General features: G+C 36.6%; 1 protein-coding gene across 5 annotated transcripts in view; it reads left to right on the top strand.

Moving 5' to 3' along the window:
- LOC136346213 (zinc finger protein 93-like) overlaps nucleotides 1-25244 on the top strand; it is a 169969-nt gene that overhangs the window by 52428 nt on the left and 92297 nt on the right. The window contains exon 4 of one of the 5 annotated variants that reach the window (XM_066295192.1): nucleotides 3826-6447. The exons of the other annotated variants lie outside the window; for them this stretch is intronic. Within the exon in view, the coding sequence (XP_066151289.1) occupies nucleotides 3826-5911 (2086 nt within the window). The 3' untranslated portion in view covers nucleotides 5912-6447. Of the gene's footprint in view, nucleotides 1-3825; nucleotides 6448-25244 lie in introns of those variants that run through there. 5 annotated transcript variants of the gene reach the window in all.

Genomic DNA, 25244 nt, shown 5'->3' on the forward strand with positions numbered 1-25244 from the left:
GAGCCCAGTGAAGAGTTTGATGCGTTGCACTACAAATGCCAGAGGTGCGAGCAACTCTTCATTAATACATTCGGCTTCTACCGTCACTTTGAAAAAGGAAAATGTTACGTTAACGGATGCGACATATGCGGTTCTAGTTTTACCAGCAACAGCGATTTCTATGCTCACTACGTAGCTGAACACCCCGATAGGGCCATTTGCAACTTTTGCTTTCGGACATTTATGTATGAGAAGAATGTAAAAGAACATATGTTGAGGCACTTGGACCAATTTAGGCACCGTTGCGAACAATGCAGCAAAGGGTTCTACACGGTGCGAGAATATCGGAACCATTACAAGAACAGGCACATGGGAATCAGGCACACATGCGAGGTGTGCGGAAGGAGTTTTGCCGATGAGTACTATTTCAGAAAGCACATTGATACGCATAAGAAGGTCTCCAACCGAGGTGCGGTGGTTGCTGAAGTTGTCGATGAGGCTGTCGAGTAGTTATTAGGCGGTTTTAGTTTGTCCTTGGCCAAATTTAGCGTGGGGCTATGTGATTTTTGACCGGAATATTTTCCACTATTCCTAAGCGGGTAATCTTAAATATTAACCCCATCTACAATCCTAATTTTAATTGGATTTTTCTGTGGAAAGTCGCGTCCCGGTACTAGTTTTTGGCGAGACAAATCGGGTTAGTTAATGCGAAACGAGAGAGCTGTTTTTTCCATTATTCTGACAAAAAAATCTTAATTAACAGATAAAGTTTCGTTCAAATTTGTAGGAAAGTTAGTTGATTCGTAAAGAGATTTGTCGCATTATCATATTCCTTCGTTCAGGACTAGCAATATTATAGAGTCCGACGTTTTCGAATATGTCCTAAACTAATCGGAATATGCTAAATTTTAAAACGAGCTACAGAACTCTTTATATAGAAATTTCTTAAAAAGATTCTGATTTTTATAGAGGGGATCAATGTTCCCAAGTCGCATTTTATTGATCGTTATTCACAATTTCTGTATCTGAGAGATTGCATTTTGGACGAATATAAACAACGAAAAAATTGCCAGAAACGGAAAGACGGTTTTAAACCAAAGAAAAAGAAAAAATCACGAACTAATCACTTCATCCGAGCTCTATAATAGAATTCCATTTGATATATGGGTGACACGTCGATTTTCCCGGAGGTAAAGCCCATTACAAAATTACTTCAAATTAAAAATGAAAAGGGATATATAAGGTGTTTATGTATATATATATATATATATCGATTTTACCCCAGTCCCACTAATGTAGTTTTAAGTCTACATTGTAAAGTTCCCATATATGAGTCATATTGTATTGACGTTGATGGGTTTTACGGTAGTTTCAACAGGAGAAGCTTAACTTAATTTGCATTATTATTATTATTATTTTATAATTTAAGTAATGGTATATGTAGATTCCCTAATTGTGAATTAATTTCACCCAAAGAACGTTATTTATATCACTACCTTGATAGTATTTAGTTATCAACAATGATTCTACTTTGAGTGAAAGACCCAATGAAAAGTGCTTAAACCTAAATAACATTTTATTTATATACTCCTAAATTTACAATCTATTTCTTTTCATTAACTTTTTTGTGCATAATTAAATCCATGTATGTTCACTGGACTAGCTGCCTTTTTACTCACCCTATCCCACTCACTCACCAACTACTCCTCCATCACTCAAACCCCTTACTTTTTAGGTCCTCAACCCAGCACCTTCTGCAAAAATTTAATATCAAAGAGTGTCATATCCTAGTAGAAGACATCACCCTTAACCCTTTTCTAAAATTCCGATATGGCAGGGTTAAAATGCCCAGATTTAAGTACAAGTGCTACGTGTGTTCCACAAGGTTCTTCTCCAGCGTGGATCTTGATACCCATAGGGTGAAGTACAACAAGCAGTGCAAGTACCTCTCGAAAATTGGAGTCAAGGATGTCAAGCGCAAGCGTAAAATGAAGGCTGTGAAAAAGGAGGATCATCAGGAAACTGATGATTACATTAAAGATACTTCTGAGGATGGCAGTGTGTTCTCCTGCAAACACTGTTGGAAAGTATTTTTAACAAAGTGCTCCTTACAAGAACATATTAATTGGCATTATCAGAACTTTGAGATTGATAATGGAGAAGTTAAGAAGTTCTACAATGATTACGCATTGCTTATGCCTGACGTGGACCCCTTTCTCGGTCCAGAAGATGTTCAAATAGTCTCAGAATCTAATTTGTTAAACAACAATAACACAAGTGTTGAGGCTAATTTGAACCATTTAGAGAAGTTAAAAAGTAACTTTAAGGTACCCCTTGAAGATTCATCCGAGTTAAACCCTAGTGACTTCCCAGTGCTCAATTTAGAGGATGTGGGGGTTAATATAACAACAACTACAATGGAACAGGCGGTGTGCACCAAACAACCTCCCACTCTGTTGGTAAACCGGGAGCATTTCAGATGCAACACATGCGATAACTTGTTTCTGACTTTTGATGCTTTCGGGCAGCATATAGTGAACGAGAAGTGCGCCATCATCGGCAAATGCTGCCTGTGTAGAGCCCCTTTTGGTTCCAATCAGCAGCTATATGAGCACGTGATGAGGAAGCATAGTAAATTTCGGTGCATATGCAATTTTTGCTTCAAGACTTTTATTAATTCTGAAAATATGCAAAGGCATATCATGAAGAAGCATCATTATTTTTCTGGACTTGTTTAGTTTGTTATGGTTAGAATTTTTAGCGTTTAGGTGGAAATAGGTGCAACGAATATGGAGTAAATGGTGATAATACAAAATGAAAACTTGTAAGAAAAACTACTGCACGGACATTGCGCTAGATTTGGTTTTAAATTACAAATCGGACGTTTGTAAATAATTTTATAATTTTTATTTGTTTCGTAACCACTTCTGTTCTATCTTTCCTAATCTTTTGTTTATGATACCTAATAGTTTTGAAAGAGGTATTAAAGTGAGACATAATCTAAATTTCTATTAACAAACTTAGTTAGAGAAAGGACGTCAATGGAGCAGATCCAATTGTGTTCCTGAAGAAAGTGACTTTTTACAATCACTTTTTCCAAATGTGGGTAGTTTTTTTTACCTATTTTTTACACATCCATATATTTCACAAGTCAAATCTTATTTTTTGCTTCATTTCTTCAATTGTCTGCTTTATTTTGTGACTGTTTGTAACTAGCGGAATGGCTACGAAGCAGATTTGCTTGGAAATTTTCATTTTGTAATGTTATTACTTCGTATCTTTTGTACCTGCTTCTATGTAAACGCATAAAATTCAAAATTTGAACTAGTTTTTGCAGAAAATGAATCGTCGATTCAATTCGTTTGTTATTCCATGTTATAATTACTGTTAATGTTTTGTTTGTTTTTTTCTGTTAGGCACTTCCTTAAATTATGGAATATTTAAAAATGTAATTATTTCGACTCGATCCTGAACTTTTTGGAGTCCCCTGTAAACCATTGATTTTATGCACTTTTTGTACCCCACATTATTAGGCATGATTTTCTAATCGGGAAATATATATATTTTTTAATATTACAAATTGATACATTTTAAAATATTTCAAAACTTTGAAGCGGAGCATGTTATTGTAGGAAGGCAAAAATCTTCCTACGGATCTGTTTAAAACCGTAATGAGATTAGATAATATATAAATGTAAACATATTTGCCTTATTGATTGTGATGATGATGATGATGACCAATAAAGTAATCTCAGGGTTTCTAAATCACCTTACCTTTTTTTTATTACCTGTATTTTGTTACCTGCCGGAATAACAACAACAACGCTAATAAAAAAACATTTTTAGGTTCCACGAAATGAGCGTCAAACAGAAACAATCTTACCTGAAACAACACTTCTCCAAAAATTGTACCATTGTATTGGTAGACATTTTGAAATGCTCAAGCAAAAAACCTATTGTAAAGAAGAAAGGCAAAAGGCACTATGCTACATCTTCAGACCTGCCAGCAGAGAACGTCGGTCGCAAGAAATACAGCTGTTACATCTGCTTTGAAAAATTTTCCACTGAAGGTGACTTGGATTTGCATAAACTCATTCATAATGACGATGAAGACGAAGAAGATGAAACTAGGTGCAAGTCGTATGAAAAGGATATTGCTTATCAAGTTGTTGATGAATCTGCCTCAGAGAGTGACGAAGAATCTTCAGAAACAACTGTGCGAAAATTAAGGAGCTTCGTTAAGCCTGTGGACAATGTTTCCTCTTTAATTAAAAATCCTTCTATTATCCGAGAGGCTTTGATGGACCTCATAGATGAAGTTAATGCTGATGGTGCGCAAAAAATTAAACCTTCTGAAGAGAGAGGGCAAATAAAGGAAGATTCTTCAAATAAAGATGGAGAAGACTATAAATGTGTTACATGTAACATATTCTTCGCCAACCAAATGGACATTAAAGCCCACATTCATAATCAATACGTTTGCAAGTACTTCTGCAGACGCTGCACTAGGCAGTTTAACACTAAAGGAGGTTTTATAGTACACGTTCTACAACATGGAACAGATAGTTCTTTGAAGTTTGGTTACAAATGCGCCAAATGTTCTGCGTCTTTTGACGATTGTTATCAGCTTAAAAGACACTACGTTGCGGTTCATAATGTTTTTAGTAAAACTAAACCAGAAGAAGGATCGGCCAATATTGCTAAAGCTGCCGATTCAGACCCTAAACCTAGTGGTGACCCCTCCAACCCTGTAACCGGATATATCCCTATTTATGACTGTGATGTTTGTTATGATGTTTTCGCGACAAAGAAAGCTTTGCATCGACATAAAAAGTTTCATGAAAAGCTCGATAAGATGAAAACTACCCCCATTTGCATTGAAGATGATGATGTGCAGGTGGTCCAGAAGGATGCTTATACTACTCCCCACGAAATTGTATCTAATTTCACCACCGTCAGAAAGACTCAGAAGTTTGTTCCAATTAAGCCAGCTATTAGTACTGCGGTGGCGGGTCCTAGTGGGAACGTAAGTACTACGTCATTCAATAAAACAGAGGTAACGCCTCAAATAACTCAAATGCTTGGAGGGACTAAGATTGTGAATGCAACTACGACAAACCCTAGTAGTTTACTGAAAACAAGACTGCTGAAAAAGGTTCCCAATCCTCTTACATCTTCCTCACCTCTTGTACTAAACCACTCTCCACTTTCTGCACCAGGGCAGCCTGCCATGCTGAGCCTTCCCGGGTTAGACCCCAGCAAAACTTATTACGTTTTACTACCCTCTCAGGACCCTAGTCAAACCCCTTCCATGATTCCCATTGCTCCTACTTCAGCTGCAGCACCAGCTACTACCACTTGTCCACCAATGGTGCCCCTGACAACTTCCCCTTCCTCCATGGGTCGAGTCATACCTGCCTCCGTAGTCCCTAAACCTTCCACTTTGACCAAAACCAAGCAGAATATAATTCCATCTATGTCCGTACCAATTATCAGTAACGTGGAAACATGCCAACAGACTATTCCAGGGAGCAGCAATGAGGGATCCTTTGTAATGCCTGTCATCACTAGTTTTGGTACGGTGACTGATGATGTAGCTAGTAAAAAGATTCGCAAAGATCCTGCTTCTCATTTTGAAAATGAATACGCTAGGTTTCTGAAAGAGGGAGCAAATGAGAAAAAGAAGAAGATATTCATAAAAGAGAAGATTCCTCTTGAAAGTCCCCCCGCAATGAAGCAGGATGTGAAAAATCAAGTAGTGGCAAATGACCCCATTACCATTGAAGATGAGGGTAATTCTGCAACATTTGCAGAGTTGACTAATGTATCTTTCGACGTGAGCCAAAACACTATTTCTAGCGAATTGACTGATAGTACGGGGAATTGGAATAAGCCGAAAATCTTTGTAAGAAAGATGGCGGATTTAATTTAGGTATTCTAGTCTAATAATGGCCAAAGGGCAGTTGAACATTAACCGCCACTTTTGTTTCCATTTCACTAAGGTTAAATCTATAAAGGGGTTTTACTGGCTGATAAGTTAGATAATTTTGGGTGATTTGTTAGTACTTATTTTATCATCCACCCAAACTTATTTAAGCTACCAGAACTGACCTCCATGCAATTTGTCTGGTTTTGAACCGCTAGGTTAATGCACTCTCTACTTTCCCTGGAAGTGAATTTCCATGAAAACTACGAAACTGACTAATCCTCTGTTTTCTTTTAATCGTTTTCAAGGATTTTACCTTGAAAAAGTTGCCACGACTTTGATCTGTTACTTCACCAATCATGTAATCATCGAAGTATATGTTTCCACCATCTCTTATTTAACTGTGTGTTATTTGGGTTTTGGAGAGAAGTAGGACCGTCCATACTACTTCAATTCTAATTACAATTTAATTATTTTGCCATAATGCTAATGATTCTTGTACGGGACATTTCTACAGAGTGATCCTTAAATAATGGTACAGAGTAACAGAAGGCACCTTACACGAACAACAATTTGAATTATGGACTCTGCTTCGGAAATCGCTACTTACGGAATTAGAGTGTGCTAAAATTTTATTTTATTTTTCTTTTTCTAATAGCTCTTACATTTTTTAAAAGAATTCATTCAAATTCGGCACTTAAGAGTAATTTGACGATTAGATTTCAGATTTAATTTTTACTTGGTGGCATCAGTTAGGGAACGTCAGTTAGCTCACGTTTAGTATATTTAACTTCATATGACTTTTTGGCCGCTTATTTTACCAATTCGTCGATTATCAAAATGGATTCTCCCACATTTTTTACTCAAAAAGGATATACTTCTTATAAGGCGGTACGAGGCTCAGTTTCCGAAATATCTGCACCTGAAAAATTCAGGCCGCCATGTCTATTTCAATTGATTAACGAATTCTCAATTTTATTTTTAAGATGGGTTTAATCGAAACACAACAATTAATGAAGCCTTCCAATGTGGCTTCAGCAAAGTATTATTTCAAACTCTAGCAATTGATTGTAATTTATTTAAATACGAATATTTTGGCGAACGAGTACCATATAAACAACAAAAGCCAGTAACAAAGAAAGCTAGGACATTGGTAGCTAACAATAATAATAATTAGAAATTATTGATAATAATATACGTTTGTTTTAGGTGATTATTGTTTACAGTTATTTCCATTCACTTCAGTACATTCGGTTACATGTTTATTCATCGATCGTTTGATTAAAAAAAATAAATGTTCGTTCTGAAATAAATCGGAAGCAGGTCTCGTTCGTTGCCACAATTCTTCGCTTGGATCCACTGGTTTCTTATATACTTTTGATTTTATGTATTACCAAACATAGAAATCAAGCTGATTAAACTCGGGGCTTCATGCACGCCAAAGCGTTTTGCTTCCACAGCCCAGACGCCGATCTAGAAACTCTGCATTTAAGTAACTCCTAAATGCTATAGAACTATGTGATGGTGCACCATCAACCCTAAATTACATATTTTGTTGTGAATTAAGCGGTAAATCATCAAACAATTCATCAGTTGGGTTTGCAGAAAAATCAAATATGATGCGTCATTCAAATTTGGTGGCTCTCAAGTGCCGAGGAAATCATTATCGATAATTGCTGATCATTCAAACTTTTGTCCCGCGATAAAAATTGCGGTATTTTGCCTTCATTATTGTTTCTTGCCGATTAATGAAGTTGTGGTTGCCCATATTATGTTTTCGTATTTGTAACTAAGCAGTACACAATTGAAAAATATTTATTGCTAATATTCTCAAGTTACCAAATGAATAATTGCCATTTACCAACATGTTTTCTGGGGTTTCCAAACTTTTGTCCATAAGTGTATTTCCGACGTTAAAAATACCCCGTCGAGTGAACGTGACTTCAGCCGTGAATAAAGTTTTATTCTTAAACGTAGCATTAACGTTATATGACGTATTGATTTCGAAAAAAACATGCGTATCATAGCTGAGCTGTCTGATCTATCGCGAGAAGATTCTGGAGAAGGGCGAAATGGTAGGGGTAAAAATGTTCTGCATGTAGTAGTGTCAAAATTGGTCATAAAGGTTCCGGAAGAGTTTGAAATCTGGTCGCTTCCTGTTTGGATAATTTGCAAATGTCGACGTATAGCACTACTTGAATTAAAATTTTCTCGCACGCACACCAATTACACTCAATCGACTTAATTTAAAGTAATACTTTTCTGAAGCCACACCTGACACCTTCGTTACTTATTTTGTATCAATCAAGGTCATGTTAAAATATAAAAAGGGGATTTTGCGAATGAATTGAAATGGACATAGTAGTATTGAATTTTTTACATGCAAATGTCCGGAAAACGGTGCCTCCTACCGACTTATAAGAAGTTAGAAAAAACATGAGAGAATCCATTTTGATAATCACCGAATTGGTAAAGTGAGCGGTCGAAAAGCTATCTGAAGTTTAATATGCGACATACGCTTCAAGTGGCGTCCCTAACTGATGCCGCCAAATAAATATTAAATCTGAATTCTCATCGTTAAATTACTCTTAACTACCAAATTTGAACGAATTCTTCAGAAACTGTAAAAGTTATTCGAACAAATAATTAAATTAAATAAAAGCCTTGCACGCTGTAATTTGTTTAATAGCGGTTTCCGAACTAGTGTTCATAACTTAAATCGTTTTATTTTTCTGTAAAGTATATTCCATTACTCTGCGTATCATTACTCAACACCCTGTATACGGAAGAAGATAAGTCACAAACCGTTCTGATCATCTCAAATTATTTCATTGTGTTGTATTAAAACTTCTTTTCACTCACGCATTTTTGGCCTAACGATTTCCGGGTGAGTCAATAACATATTCATTTAAATAATTTCATCAACGTGTTCGTCAGTCAAACACCCTGTAAGATGTGAGCACACCTGTAAATACTTTCATGTACGATATAATTCCCTTCAAGGTACTTTTTCTTATTTTTGACTTTAGCGTACATTTTATTTTTTAGTTATAGTACCTTAAGCTTGTACTCGTTCGTCTTTGAATATTGTTTTTAGTTTGCAGGTGTTTTCTGTATTTAATAATTATGCAGCAATGTGATTATTTGAACTCTAATATAATGTTTTGTAAGAAGAGTGGGTTTTGATGTTATATTTTGAATGTTCTGAAATTAAAAATTTTAAATTAAAATGAACAGAAAATGTTTTTTCTTTCGTAAGTGGTTGGTTTGTCTAACTTTTGAGCTTATATTTTGGAGCGAAATTTCGAGCATCGCCTTATCGCTTACTCCTACTGGTCCTACTAGTACTATAATACTATATTCTGTCGATATAATTCGATAACGGACAATAGTGAATGCGCAAAATCAAACCTATAATTCACATTCTACAAAAAGCCTGTGTTATGCCAGTATAGTGTTACGTTCTGCCAATCTAAAGATCTGGCTTGATGATAATTTTCTGATTTTTTATTATCAAGAACTGTAAGCCTCATTTGTCATTAAATTATTTTTTGTTTTATAATAATCTAAAGATACACATGTGCTTCAGTTTTTATGATACCAATGAACTGGACTCGTATAAGTTAAAGCTATTAAAAATTCAATAAGTTTTAAGCGGCCATTACGTATTTCTGGAAAACGTTTCATTCGGACGTATGGGCTTATATCCATAAACTAATATACTAGAAATGAACTTTTAACAGTTAAGCGGAGGTCCCTGATAAAATCTTTTACACCGCTGTTGACTTAGTTGGATCATAAGTAATCTAAAAAATGTCTTGTTTCAAACTGAATTTTTTCAATAAGTTTTAGCTGCAATTGTGACTAAAATCCTCTTTTTACCGCCTCAAGGTGTCATTATTCTTTGCTTTAGCTTCAAATACGAAATCATCGACATCATAGAACACAAGAAAGTGAGAGAAAACCTCCCACTAAACTTTCCAGGTATGGACAAGGAATTTTCGACCAGTACCAAACAAGGCTATCAATATCCTTATTATCCTAGGTTCCTTTAGGTTGTGTAATAGATTTAAAAACGATATCATAATCCACGGTTGTGAACTTTCTTGTAGGTGCCAGTGGGTCTGTAAAGCATTGAAGCAAAGAAGGGTGTGCGATGTACAATACGTGAGAAAGTTATCCATGATGGTACTAAAAAAAGCAGCTCTTCTGGTATATGCGAAAAGACCTTAAACCACAAACGCTATTATATATCACATAGTAAAAAGTACATTAATAAGTATGATTTACAAGAGATTCCAGGTAAGATTGCCCAAAAAGATCCTTTAGGAGAACCACAAAATTATGATTAAGAATGTTCTTACTTTGACATAGTCGTTTATTAAAATTGTCTTCAGAACTAGAACTGACTTATACGAACTCAATATCAGAACATCTTATCGAATCGGTTTGATCTTACAGTGAATTTCCTGAAAGTTTTCTCTAACTTCTATGGACTGATCTTGTGGGAGCATTCTTTTTATATTCTTGGTTAACTAAAATTTACTGTCTGAAACAATTTTCAGGATTTCCTTATTGAGTGCAGATCCATCATGTACAATGATCATGGATTTTCGCTAAAGATATATGAATGCATAAGAATGACCGGACCTATAATTAAATGAGAAAATTACTGAAATAGGACCATAACATTAGAAGTTATTTAACGTCAAAACTGTGGTATATTTTAAGGTTTTCTATAGAAGCCTTCTACATATTTTTTAGAGGTATGTATGTTTTTCTGATTTCAGATGGGTTTTTCTGAATTTTGATACACTGTGAGAAAGATCTAGCTTGTCAACTTTCCTTTTGGGGTAAGCTTTAGCTGCAAATGTAGCTAAAACTGTCTCCTTTATCCTTTCAAACACTAATCATTACTATTTTTAGAGTAAAATTTGAAACTATCGATATCGGCGAACTCTCCAAGTCAGAGATTGATGTGGCTTTTTCGATTCCTAACAAGGATCTTTCGCTCATAGCTAAAACCAAAGAAGGCTCGTCACATTCTTACTTTTCCAAACCCTTTATGTAACGATGGAAGCTCAAAAACCACCTCATATTTCACACTTTTTACGCGTCCTTGGAAGTGTCAAACGTGTGATCAAGGTTTCAAACACTTGTGAAAAGGCTGTTCATGGAATCTGCCAGTATTCTTGTCAGACTTGAGGCAAAATATATAACTGCAAACGGTACTATGAAACACATTGCAATAGGCACATTAAGAAGTATGATTTGACGTGCGAGGAGTGCGGTAAGATCTCGAATAACATTTCCCTCAAGAGGCCTATGATTGTGCATTTTCAAGAGAAACCTCTGCAATGTAATACCTGCAGCCCAACGTTTAAGTACCAAAATGCCCTGAATTATCATTAATAAACTGTGCATGCAGATCAGAAGAAAAAAGAGAATATTTGCGGCAAGGCTTATAAGCATAAAGGTAGAGGTGAAACCCATCGTAAGAGAAATCTGCAGTAGTTTAGAGTTAATTGTGAACGTTGTCGTAAAGGATTCACCAACAATTTTGCTAAGTTAGAATATGAGAATTCGATTTAAGTGACAACGCCAGTTATGTAAAAACATGTTGGTCGGGTGCCAACATACGGAATGACAGGAGCAGTATCCACGATGAATTACGAAAAAAAGTCATCTTTATTAAAATGGTGTTGGGAATTGCTATTTTGACATTTTAATAATAATTAGAAAGGAATTTCTATATCTAATAAATATAGTTATTATTAAGCTAAAGCATTTTTTGCGCTTCCTTAAAACTTCATTAGACTCATTTCTAACAACTCCTATACTGTATTGGCACTGCAATACGCGGTATATTGCAGTATATAGGGGATTTAGTAGTTAATTAACAAGAGAGCAGAGATTTTTCCTCGAATTTATTGTTGCCCGCATCAAAATACGTTGTTATCGTGGTCGATAACTATGCATCTTATCAAAAAATTATAAAAGGCAAACATGATCCTAAACAAGTGTTTTTCAAGTCTAATACAAAAATAAGAACTCTTTTCTTTCCAAATTATCTAACCGAATAGAAAATCTAAACGATGATGGAAAATGTCCTCACATGAGTCAGTAATAAACGTTATCAAAAGCTTGGTAGCTTCAAAGTTTTTCTTCTTACCACACAAGATCGATATTTCAAGATTTTCTACTATATGTGATTTAACTAGTCACTCAAGACTGCTTTCCTCCTATTTCAAGACTTTTTCGTAAACCGGAACACTGGTTTTCAGGATTTACTTATTAATCCGAAATGTCTTTATAGTAAATAGATATAGTTCCCGACTTCCCCCGACTGGTCTTGACCAGCCGATCCTTAGATCCTCCCATTTATCCCCTTCAAAAATTTACCATTACTATTTTTAGCATTAAATATGAAATCATCGACATCGACGAACACACGTTAACAGAAAATCTTCTTCTGAAGATTTCCAGCAAAGACGAGAAACCTTTGACCAAAACAGAAGAAGGCTATCCATGCCCTTATTGCACCAGATTCTTCAAGGTGCGTTGGAGGCTCAACAAGCATATCATAATCCACAGTTCTGAGCGCCCGTGGAAGTGCAAAGGCTGCGATAAAACCTTCAAGCTTAAAAGCATTCGCGATTGTCACGAGAGAGCCATACATAGTGAAACTAAAGAAAGCTACGCTTGTGATATATGTGAAAAGATCTTTAACCACAAACGCTATTATGTAGCACATCGCAAAAGGCACCTTAAAGAATATAATTTAAAGTGCCTGGAGTGCGGAAAGCTCTTCACCGATAACTTTACACTTAAAAGACACATGATTGTGCATTGTGAAGAAAGACCTCTTAAGTGTAGTGCTTGTGGCAAAACTTTTAAATATCAAAATGTTTTGGATTATCACTTCGAGACTTTGCATGGTGATCAACGAAATGAAGAGCATTCTTGTGACATATGTGGGAAGATATTTAATCATAAACGTAAGTGTGCAGTTCATCGTAAGAGCCATTTGAAGCAGCATACTGTTCACTGTGAGCATTGCGGCAAAGGATTCTTTAATAATTTTCGTAAGAAGAGGCATGAGAATTCGATTCACTTGGGAAAACAAAGTTTTTGTGATATGTCAACATAGTAATTTTCACGATATCTTACGTATCTCAATAATTCTTAAAAGAAAATTTTTATACAGAAGAAAATAAATGGAGTTATTATAACTTGAAAGATGAATTTGTGTTTTCTTAAAACCGCTTTGTGCTTGTGATATTTCACGTTAGTGTTGTTAATTTTCGTTTTTACAATGATTTTTTCCCCAGGTTCTAAGGATGCTGACAGTGATCACTGAAACATTAAGAAAACGTTTCGTCTGAACCCTTAGTGAAGGGTGTATATTATTCTCACTCAGTTTGAACTAAGAATATTATGCATTTCCAGCCCTGCAAGCAATCCTTGCAGAGCAAAAGATAAAATGGTTAAACCGGCTCAAACATATAAATATATTTATAAAGAATAACAGGTTACTCCAAATGGACCCCTACGAAACTCCTCTATGAATTCGCCTGAATTAACCTCATCGTACAGACCTGCCTTCTATCTCACAGATATGACTGAGCTAAGGAGGAATAAACCCTTCTTGTTGCGGAGCGGATGGTTAATGTTAATGCCTTGGACGAGTCGATGTATGTTCTGTTCACTAATCACAGACACCATAACATTTTGGTTAACATTTTCCACGTTGTAATTCATTACATTACGTATGGCTAGTTATAAATATTTTTTAGTCAGGAGCCCGTATCGACGCTGAGTAAAAAACACTTTTGTGAATCGATATTTTCATAAAATGCTCTTTCGGAGATTTTCGAAAGAGATGCGGCGATAAAGTCGAAATATGTCTGATTGTCTGTCTAGTTTAGATTAGATAGGAACTAGGAGTGCAACATATACCAATGCTCTATTTCAACGTTTATATGGAGATTAGCCTGCAGCTAAAGTTGCCGACGCAATTTGACCGACAATAAACAGTACTTACAAGAAGGGGAATTGGAAGAAGATGGAGTTAGCAACCTGTCTGAATTGCACCCCTGTTACATGCCAAACTTCAGTTCGATATCTGAAAAACTGTCAGAGCTGCCAAAAATTAATTAAAAAAAGTTCAGTCATAAGACCTAATATCCCCTTAAAGTCTTTTACATTAATTTTATGTTGTACATTGACCTGTAAGTAATTCAAAAATGTTTTTGTTTCAAGCTGAATATTTCCAATACGTGTTAGCTAAAATTGTGGCCAAACCCCTGCTATTTCTCCCTTTCAAACATTTATCATCATCATTTTTAGCTTCAAGCATGAAATCATCGACATCGAGGAACCCACATTGACAGAAAATCTCCCTATGAAGATTTCCAGCACAGATGAGGAATTTTTGAACAAAACTGAAGAAGGCTATCCGTGCCCTTATTGCTCTAGGTCCTTTAAGCTGCGTTGGAGGCTCAAAAACCATCTCGTAACTCACAGTTCCGAGCGTCCTTGGAAGTGCCAGAGATGCGATAAAACTTTTAAGCTTAAAAGGGTCCGCGACTCTCATGAGAAGACGATTCATGGTGAAAGCAAGGAAAGCTACACTTGTGGAATATGCGACAAGTCTTTCAGCCACAAACAGTATTACGAAGCACACCGCAAAAGGCACATTAAGAAGTATAATTTGACGTGCCGAGAATGCGGTAAGGCCTTCTTGAGCAAGTTCTCTCTTAAGAGGCACATGATTGTGCATTACAAAGAAAGCCCTTTGCAATGCAATGTCTGCGGCCAAACCTTTAAGTACCAAAATGTCTTGGACTATCATTTCAAAACTTTGCATGGGGATCTGTATGGAACAACGTTGTTAAGAAACAAAGTTGTTCACGAATAAATATGTATTAATTTGTGAGATATACAAGAGGCTATGCGTGAAGTTGAAGATTCAAGAAATAACACTTTGGGACTAGGTCAAAAATGCTCTTTGCTTGATATCGCGATTCATTAAAATTGCCCTACGAACTACTACTTGGACATTTTAATAATACTTCAAAGGAAATTTCACAGAAATTTCTATATGGAAGGAAATAAATATAGTTATTATGACGAAAAATATTTATTTATGCTTCCTTAAAGCTTCTTTAGGCTCATAGTTCTGATAACCGCTGACCTGAACGTGAACACCGCCGTTGTTGAAGAACACAATAATAAATTACCTGTCTGTTGTGTATACCGCGTGTTTAATAAATACGCGCCAGTATTCAAGAGCGTGATAACTCAGGTCATTTGATGAAAAAAGTTCCTATAAACGTAGGCCCTGAAATGTGTTGTTTCGATGTTACAGGGTGTATTTTTTGAATTAATACCGGTTTTTGAATAATAATTCAAATATTTTTTGACCGGTTTTTTAAAACTTTTTAAAAATCATCGAAGCACAAAATATTCTTAGGGAATAATCCCTTGAATTTTTTGAAAATGTTTTTGTATGACAAATGGGCATGCAATGAAGCGGGTTTTTATTGTTTATTTCGTACACGAAGCAAGATATGCCGAAAATTCAAGAGATAAAAAGTTGTATATTAGTTGTTGTTTCGTCTAAAAAAAATATCGAAATATAATTAAAACTAGGGGGATACATGCTTTTATCAGCAAACTTGGTAAAGGTGTCCCCCCTAGACACCTTAACTTAATAATTTTAATCTAGTTAGAGCTAAATCAGTCCCTTATTGCTACAAACAACACTACCAAATAAAAAAATTACACCATGTATCTTGGAAACAATACATTTCCGGATCAACGTTCATAGGAACTTTTTTCATCAAATTGCCTGAGCAACCACGCCCTTAAATATTGCCGTGTCGTTTTTAAACTCTCTGTATAATAGATGAACTATAATATTTTTTTATCTAACCTAACTGCAACAATAACCATCAGGATTTAAATAAATTTACACTCTGTAAAGTTGTCATTATTAATATCCGAAAATCTGATCTGTGATTTAGGTATTTTTTAAAAGTAATTTGTGAGATTTTAGACGAACCTCAAAGTAGTGATTTTGAGAATTTGTTTATTAATTCGGAACGATCCTGCAGTAATTAAATATAATTTCTATTTCTTCTAGTAACGTTAAAAATGAAAATTTAGCCTAGGTCTACTTATCCTCAGACTTAAATTCTCAAAATGGGCGGGATATTTCTCAAATTTCAAGGGAGCTTTGGTGAAAAATATTACCAGTTATCTCTATAGAGACTAAGACCAAGTTATATTTTTATATTGGGTTGCAACCTTATATACATACAGTGGCGTGCGAAACAGATAATCAGGAAATAATGTACATATATTTTTGCTTCAATGCATCCTCTTTAATTTTACATTGAATTTAATTGGCCAATGTACTGCGGCGTAGAAGAGGGCATTGAAAAAGACACACTCAGAGCTCTCGGAGCTTCCAGGAATTAAATTCAAATATTGAATCTGCAACGCCCAACACTATATTAAAATCTTTTACAGTAATTGTGGTTTCTAACTCGCGCCGCAAACAATCCAACAATCTAGATGAAACTGGACTTAGCCAGTAAGTTTTAGCTGCAATTGTGACTAAAACCTTCTCATTTGACCTCTCAAACATTCACCATTATTATTTTTAGCCTGAAATGTGAAATCATCGACATCGACGAACATACATTAACAGATCTGAAGATTTCTGTCCCAGATGAGGAAATTTTAATCAAAACCAAAGAAGGTTATCAGTGTCCTTATTGCACCAGGTCCTTTAAGCTGCGGTCGAGACTTAAGCACCATCTCGTAGTTCACAGTTCTGAGCGCCCTTGGAAGTGCCAAGAGTGCGATAAAACCTTCAAGCTGAAAAGGGTGCGCGATTCCCATGAGAAGACCATTCATAGTGAAATTAAGGAGAGCTACACTTGCGGGATATGCGATAAGACTTTCAGCAACAAACGTTATTATGTAGTACATCGCAATAGGCATGTTAAGAAGTATAAATTCAAATGTCTGGAGTGCGGTATGCCTTTCACTGATAAATTCAGTCTTAAGAGGCACATGAGCGTGCACTGCGAACGGAGGTCTCTGCAATGCAGTGTCTGTGGCCAAACGTTTAAGTATCAAAATCTTTTGGATCATCACTTCAAGACTTTGCATGGAGATCATAGGAATGAAGAGCATTCTTGCGATATTTGCGGAAAGGTTCATACACAGAATTGTGTTGCTCACCGTAAGCGACATTTAAAGGATAACGTTCACTGCGAGTACTGCGGTAAAGGATTCTTTAACAGCTTTGGTAAGAGGAGGCATGAGAATTCGGTTCACTTGGGAAAGCGGCCCGTCTTTGAGGTGTCGGCATGGAAATAACATCAAGAACACGAGAGACTTGAAAATCACAATATTGAAAAATTGCAAAAAAAAATTTATCAGATATTTGCTGCAGGGCTGCGTAAGAAGAATCTTTAAAGAAAGCACAAGCTTACGTGGAAGAAACGCTCATTCTCTGACGTGCTGGTATATTAAAATAGTCCTGGGGGGCGTTAGCTCTCCGTTTTGCTGTTGTAATAATACTCAGAAGGAAATTCGAACAATGTAGAGTGAATAAATGCAATATGAATTATGACCTCAAAGATTTCTTTGTGCTCCCTCTGAATATCTTTAGTCTCGAATTCATGGCAACCGCAGTACACCAATTATTTCGACTACATGATGAACAAGTTATAAAGCGCTTTCTGCTTCAAGGCTTTAAGGCAAATATTAAAGCTAAAAAATTGCCCCGTAAGTCGTAGTTCTGACCGCCCTTAGAAGTTCGAGATATGCCATTATAGTTCGAAACAAAAATATTTGCGTGACTTTCACGAGAAGACTACTCATGGAAAATCTGAAAAATATATGGGAAAAATCTTATCGCATGTCATATTCTTTTCCAAAACACCTATCAACCCCATTAGAAACACGTAGTTCCTAAAAATTGTTATCGCTACGACATACGTCCCATGCAAAGGTCAAACAATGAAGTCCTTGACGAATCGACACCACATTTGACACCATTGACCATGAACGTTATTCGAATTTTACGTTACTACTACTCCACGTACTTTCAAACGTTAATTCTTCAATAAATTCATTATTGGGGCAACTTTCTTCATCTTCCGTTACCGTGAACATTGCACGAGGACTTGAGATAATTTGTTTCGTAGAAATTTGTCAGGATTAAATGATAACACTTCTGTCATTCAGCTGTGTGATATACATATGAACATTCACCCTCACAGTGTCAGAATCTGCAATTTTTTAAATTGTTTCATGACTTCTCTAGAGTCATTGATGTTATGATGAACTCTACTGAATTATTATTACAGACTTGAAATATGACATTTTCGCCTAACCAAGATTCCTGATAGTTTAAATCACAAAATCTGGCAATATTTATAAAATTTATAGAAATTTATGTTCTTTTTATTGAGATGGTTTTTACAGCCAAGCATTTGAGGCAGTCCATTTTAGCCGCAATTGTGTCTAAAATGCTCCCCCTTTATTTCCTCAAATACTGACTATTCTTATTTTTAGAATCAAATGTGAAGACATCGACATCGACGAATTGACCACTTCAGAGATTGATGTGATATTTTCAATCACAAATATGGATCTTTCATCTGTAGTTAAAATCGAGGAAGGCTATCCATGCCCTTTTTGTTCCAAACCTTTCAGGCAAATATCGAGGCTCAAGAATCACCTCGTAGCTCACAGTTCTGAGCGCCCTTGGAAATGTCAGAAGTGCGATCAAGCTTTCAAGCAAAAGAGTGTGCTTGATTCTCATGAGAAGACTGTTCATGGAAAATCGGAGGAGAGGTACTCTTGTCAGACATGCGGCAAGACCTTCAATCACAAAAAATATTATTTAGTACACTGTAATCGGCATCTTCAGAAGTACGATAAGAAGTGCCAGGAATGCGATAAGGTCTTCGCGAATAATGTTTCTCTTAAAAAACATATGATCGTCCATAGCGAAGACAGGCCTTATGAATGTAACGTTTGCGGCAAGAGGTTTAAGTTCCATAGGGTGATGGTGTCACATTTCAAAACTTTGCATGGGGAGGGTAGTTTTGAAGTCCACCCTTGCGACATTTGCGGGAAAATTTTTAGCAATAAGAGGAACTGTGAAGTTCATCGTAAGAGGCATTTGAAGGAATACACAGTCTACTGTGAGCATTGTGGAAAAGGGTTCTTGAACAGCTATGACATGAAGTCTCATGAAAATTCAATTCACTTGGGTATAAAGCATATTTGTGAGGTGTGCGGCGCTAGCATATCGAATAACAAAAAGAATATTAAAAGCCACATGAAGCAACATGATCCAAATTACAAAAAACCTGTCGACATTTGCGACATTTGTAATAAGGCATGTTCCAATATAAAAAGACACTTTAAGACTGCCCATGAGAATGATGGAAAAAATTTCCATTGCGAGCACTGCGGCAAGTTCTTCAAAGGCAGAGACGGACTTAAGTTTCATTTGATGGTTCACAGAGGAGAGAAACCGTTCACCTGCAAGTTTTGCGAGAAGAAATTCTTATCTAAAGGATTTTTGCAGGAGCATTTAAGAAGCCATCCTGAGAGTGATTTGAAGCCTTTTGAGTGTGGTGTTTGTGGGAAAACGTTTATAAAGAAGAGCGTGTTGGGGTACCACATGAACACACACACTGGGAATAGACCTTTTAAGTGTCAATTTTGCCCTAAAGGTTTTACCATGCAAAAGTATTTGGCCATTCATGTGAAGAGTCAACATAGAGGTATTGAGGAGGAGGAGGAGGAGGAAGAGAATATAATAGAGGAGGATGTCACAGAGGAAGATGAGGGAGTTTAAAACTTCCTTCCAGATCTTTAGTTTCATGGTTGTAGGTTGCCTATAAGAGAAAGTTTTTTAACCATCCAACCTATTTTGGCAAATTAAACACAGAATTTATTATATGGTTTTTGGACAAGTTGCATATGCAACGCGTGTTTAGAAACCGTAGTATATGTTTTTTTAAATCATTTGTTATAATATATACTTCATAGCAAAAGTATAAAAAACTCTAAATGATTACCTATCTCAAAAAGTGCCCAAGAAAATTTTAGATGCTTTTTCTAGTGATAGGTATTAATATAACGTTTTTACACTACATTTACCTTTTTTTTAGGCTCTTTCTCCACGATTACCCCCCCTTCAACATAGACTCACTCCCTACCAATCTCACCCTTATCGACTCTCTCGACAAATCCGCTGAAAACATGCCCGCAAGTAGTGTTGTAAACCAACTCAATGCCTCTGATGAACTCCTTAATCTTCTTTCAACCGAAGAGGAGTGTACCGCCATCTTGAACAACATAGCCAGCAATGACCAGTTTGGGCCTTTGAGCGATTTTGTGGAAATGACCGATTTACAACCCCTATCAGGACGCCCTAGTGAAATTCTCGACATGTACGCCAAACCACTCAAACCCTCAGAGTTCACTTGTGATATTTGCAAGAAGGTTTTTGGTACCAAGAAGCTTTTGAAAAAGCATTTGATAAGGCACAATGAGAAGCCTGGAATTGCATGTGGGGTGTGCGGGAAACTTTTTAGGTTTAAATATGAAGTGACTGAACATGCCAGGTCGCATTCTGGACCCACATTTCAGTGTGATGTATGCTCGAAGTGGTTTGTACATAAATCGCATTTAAATGCTCATAGAAAGAGACATTTGAAGCAGTTTGTGGCATTTTGTGATGTTTGCGGGAAGGGTTTCATATCCCGGCATGAGTGTGCCAGTCACAAAAATTCAGTGCATTTATCCAGTGGGTTTGTTTGCGAGACTTGTGGCCAGAAACTGAGCAGTCAATCGGCTCTCAAAGAGCACATGCAACTGCACACTAAATCAGTACCCGAAAAACACTCCTGCAACTTGTGCAATAAATCGTATACCAGCAGTAGATCTCTCAAAGCTCACTATATGAAAAACCACTCCCAAACTAAACAATATCAATGCTCAATCTGCAGAAAGTCTTTGAGTAGCAAAAGAACCTTGGAAACTCATATTAAAATGCACACTGGGTTAAAAGACTTCCTGTGCACTGTGTGTCAGAAGCTTTTTGCGTCTAAGGAGTACCTGGAGGTGCACCAAAGGATCCACACCAACTATAAGCCGTTTCAGTGCAGTAAATGTCCCAAGAAATTTACTCAAAAAACTTCATTAACTGTTCATTTGCGTTATCACACTGGGGAACGACCGTATAAATGTGAATGTGGTAAAAATTTCATCTCTAAGAGTCATTTGATGTCTCATTATCGGACTCATGATGTTGGTGGCGTTGATATTGATTATCTCAGTTATCAGCTGCATGATGTTACATAAATAAAAAGTACGTTTTTTGGTATATGAATTTCATTTTCCTTTTATCACATGTAGATTTGGAATATTCGTGGTAGTACTAAAATAGAGTAAAAAGATTAGGAAACATTTACAAATCATATGCGATTTTTTTGGAATAAGCAGTCCTCAAGAATTATTGTGTATTTTGAGTTTAGAGATGGAGGGCTCATATTACATTACATGCGGTAACAGCGGCATGGATATTAGTGATCAAAAATAAACACGTTATGATATTTTCGATATATTTCTGTTGTTACTTTGAAAGCCCATTTTAGCCGCATTTGTGGCTAAAATCCTTTCCACCGCTTCTTAATTGACAATCTAACACGATTTCTTACATTTTTAGCATGAAATACAAAATACTTGACTACAACTCCGACCCGGACGATCTCGCTATCGCAGAAAAACCGTTTAAATTCGTAGGAAAAGACGAGGAATCTTTCACTATTGTTAAAACTGAAGTGGGTTATCCCTGCCCTTATTGTTCTAAGCCATTCATGCAGCGTTGCAAGCTTAAGAACCACCTCATTATCCATAGTGCTGAGCGCCCCTGGAGATGCCAAGTATGTGATAAAACCTTCAAGCATAAGCGAGTACTCGATTATCATGAGAAGACTGTACATGGGGACCCCCAAAACTACCCTTGTGATATTTGCGGCAAAATTTTCAGTAATAAACGGAATTGCGTAGTGCACCGTAATAGGCATACTAAAGAGTACACTGTGAAGTGTCAGGAGTGTGGAAAAGCTTTCTTAGGTAATTTTTATCTCAAAAAACACATGATTGTGCATAGTGAAGAGAGACCTCACCAGTGCCCTGCATGCGGTAAAAGATTTAAGCACCAAAGGGTGTTGGATTATCATTTTAAAACTTTACATGGGGATGAAAGCCATGAGAAGCACCCTTGTGACATTTGCGGAAAGATCTTTAGCAATAGGCGAAATTGTGATATTCATCGTAAGAGACACTTGAAACAGTATACAGTTTACTGTGAGCATTGCGGTAAAGGTTTCTTAAACAATTTCTATCTGAACAAGCACTTGAATTCCAAACACTATGGAAAAAGGCATATTTGTGATGTGTGCGGTGCTAGCATAGGAGATAAGAGTAATATGAGAAACCACATGAAGCTGCATGATCCTAATTACAAGAAACCACTACCGGAGGTTTGCAATATATGTCACAAGGCATTTTCAAACTTAAAGAGACACTACAAGGCTGCCCATGAAAACGACGGTAAAAATTATAAATGCGAGTATTGCGGAAAGTTCTTTAGAGGCAAAGATGGTCTGAAGTTCCATTTGATGATCCATAGAGGTGAGAAACCCTTCTCCTGCGAGTTTTGCGGAAAAGCCTTTATATTAAACACTTTCCTGCAACAGCATTTGAGAACTCACCCCGAGAGCAATGTCAAGCCTTTTGAGTGCTCAGTATGTGGAAAGACCTTTATCAAAAAGAGTCTATTAGAATATCACATGAATACCCACACGGGGAGTAGGCCATTTCAGTGCGAGTTTTGCTCCAAGGCTTTCACAGGGAGGAAGTATTTGACCGCGCATGTGCGGAGCCAACATGCCGGAGGGGAGGCCGGAAGTGGCGGAGGAGATCCTGTGATAGAGGAGGAAGTGAAGGTGTTAACTTTGGAAGATGCGGGGTGCGATTTGATCTGATTTACGCAGATAACTTGGACATTTATTGTAAAGACACATGAGTATGCTAGTTTAGGATTAGATGTAAATTCAGCAATAAAATTAAATTTATAGAGCCTCTTTCATTCTACTGGAATTTCGATAAGCATAAAGACAAATTTCAATTATCGAAGAGTTTTTATAAACAATTACGAGATCAATTTCAATTCCTATTTCATAAGTTGCTTGCACTTTGAAAAATATATCTTGAAATGGATAGATCTCGTGAAATGTAAATATATAGAGGGCGCCTCAGGTTTTATGATGAGTTCCTATTTGTGTTAGTTCAATGTTTAATTATTAATTTAATTTTTTGCAACTACGCGCGATTCGGTTTTACAAATCCTACCGGTGGAAACATGTTCTGGGGCCGTATCGTCTTTTAAGATCCCCGTGTTTTATCAAGGTGATGCACTACCACAGTTTCTGAAGTCTGATCATAAAATCTGGGACATCAAGGATGTGAAGAAATCCTCGTGCATTTCAATATTTTGATAATATACATTCGAAATTGATATCCTAGGCAGTTTATCCTAGATTTACAAATATGATAAAAAAATTTATATGAACGGGCCAAAAAATGTAGTATCCTAGTAACACTTGGATAGAGGGTGTTTAAATTTATTACAATTTTTCGTCACAATGCATATAATTTTTGAGATATTTAATTGAAATATTTTAATTTGAAAAAATGTTAATATATTTTTTTGTGTTTGTAACACGAATTCTCTATTTAGATAAGTATGTCGCGTGATTTTCTAAATTTGCCAGGTAATTTGTAATTGTTAGTCTTACAGGAACCTCATTTTCTAAAATTAAAAAAAAATCGCAAGAATTTCGAATTTCCGGGAGGTCCCTGAAGTTGAATAATTGTAGATTTTGATTAAAATATTATACAAAACAACTTGAAATTCGAAAAAGGTGATATATACATATAAGACAATATAAGAGCCTCTATTGCTATGAAATTTGGGGTGGTACAAGAGACCAGACACCGAAAAATATATGTGAACATTTACAATACGACTTTTGTCATACTTTTAAACGAAGAATTCGTTAAACGTCCCGCTAAATTATTGCGCATTGAATTCCTCAGTATTAAGTTTGTCTAACTTTCCTTGTCCTTTCGCCTTAAATTTAATTGATACGAAGATAGGAAATGAAAATAAATATAAAATTTTTATACTCCCCATAGCAGTTTTATTTCCTCATCCCAAATCAGGTGCTTGCAACCCTCATTTTGCACTATTTCAGGTTGAATGCCAAACGGAAGCGCCAGGCTCTAATGGAATGCTTCACCTGCCAGCTCACTTTTGCCAGCAAACTGAAACTTAACCAGCATCTTTCCACTCACAACAACTCTTCTAGACCCTTTAAGTGTCCCAGCTGTCGGAAAATCTTCAAAACCAACAGCTCCCTCGCCTTCCACATGAAGAACATTCACTCCTCCCCAAGAGGGTTCAAATGCGAGATATGCGCTAAAGTGGTGTCCAACGAGCGCTACTTTCACCTGCATACTCAAGCCCATAAAAGCGACTTTAGTTTCTTCTGCGAGCACTGCGGCAAAGGATTTGTCTACAAACACCAATGCAAACTGCACATGGAAACCATGCACAGCTCTTCCTGTAAAAATTTCGTCTGTGATGTCTGTGGTAAAGAGTTCTCCATCGCTAGTTATTTAAAACGGCACCAAATGCGTCATAGAGGCTCCACGGAACCCAAAACTGAGTGCAAGATTTGCAAAAAGCCTTATGTGCGCATTCAACGGCACTATAAGGAACAACACTCAGCTCAAAGTGCACTCTATATGTGCCACCTCTGTGGACAGAAATTTAAGCAAAGTTTCGAGTTGAAGCTGCACATGATGCGCCACAAAGGGGAAAAGCCGCATCAGTGTAGTTACGAGGGCTGCTTTAAGAGTTTCGTCAGGAAGCAGCATTTACTGCTACACATGAGGAGCCACACTGGGGAGAAACCATTTGTGTGTGCAGTGTGCGGAAATCGATACACGCAGAAACCTTCTCTGGTGATTCACATGAGGGGGCACCTGGGAGAGAAACCTTATGAGTGCGATTTGTGCTGGAGTAAGTTCGCTTCAAAGCAGAGGTTGAATATTCATAAGAGGAAGGTGCATAAGTTGGTGGGTGATGGGAGGAAGAAAATTGAGGTCTGATTAGATGGATTTGTGATTTATTAGCTACGTTTAATTTCACGATGGTTGTAAAAAT

Source organism: Euwallacea fornicatus, chromosome 22, assembly GCF_040115645.1.
Source record: "Euwallacea fornicatus isolate EFF26 chromosome 22, ASM4011564v1, whole genome shotgun sequence".
NCBI lineage: Eukaryota > Metazoa > Arthropoda > Insecta > Coleoptera > Curculionidae > Euwallacea > Euwallacea fornicatus.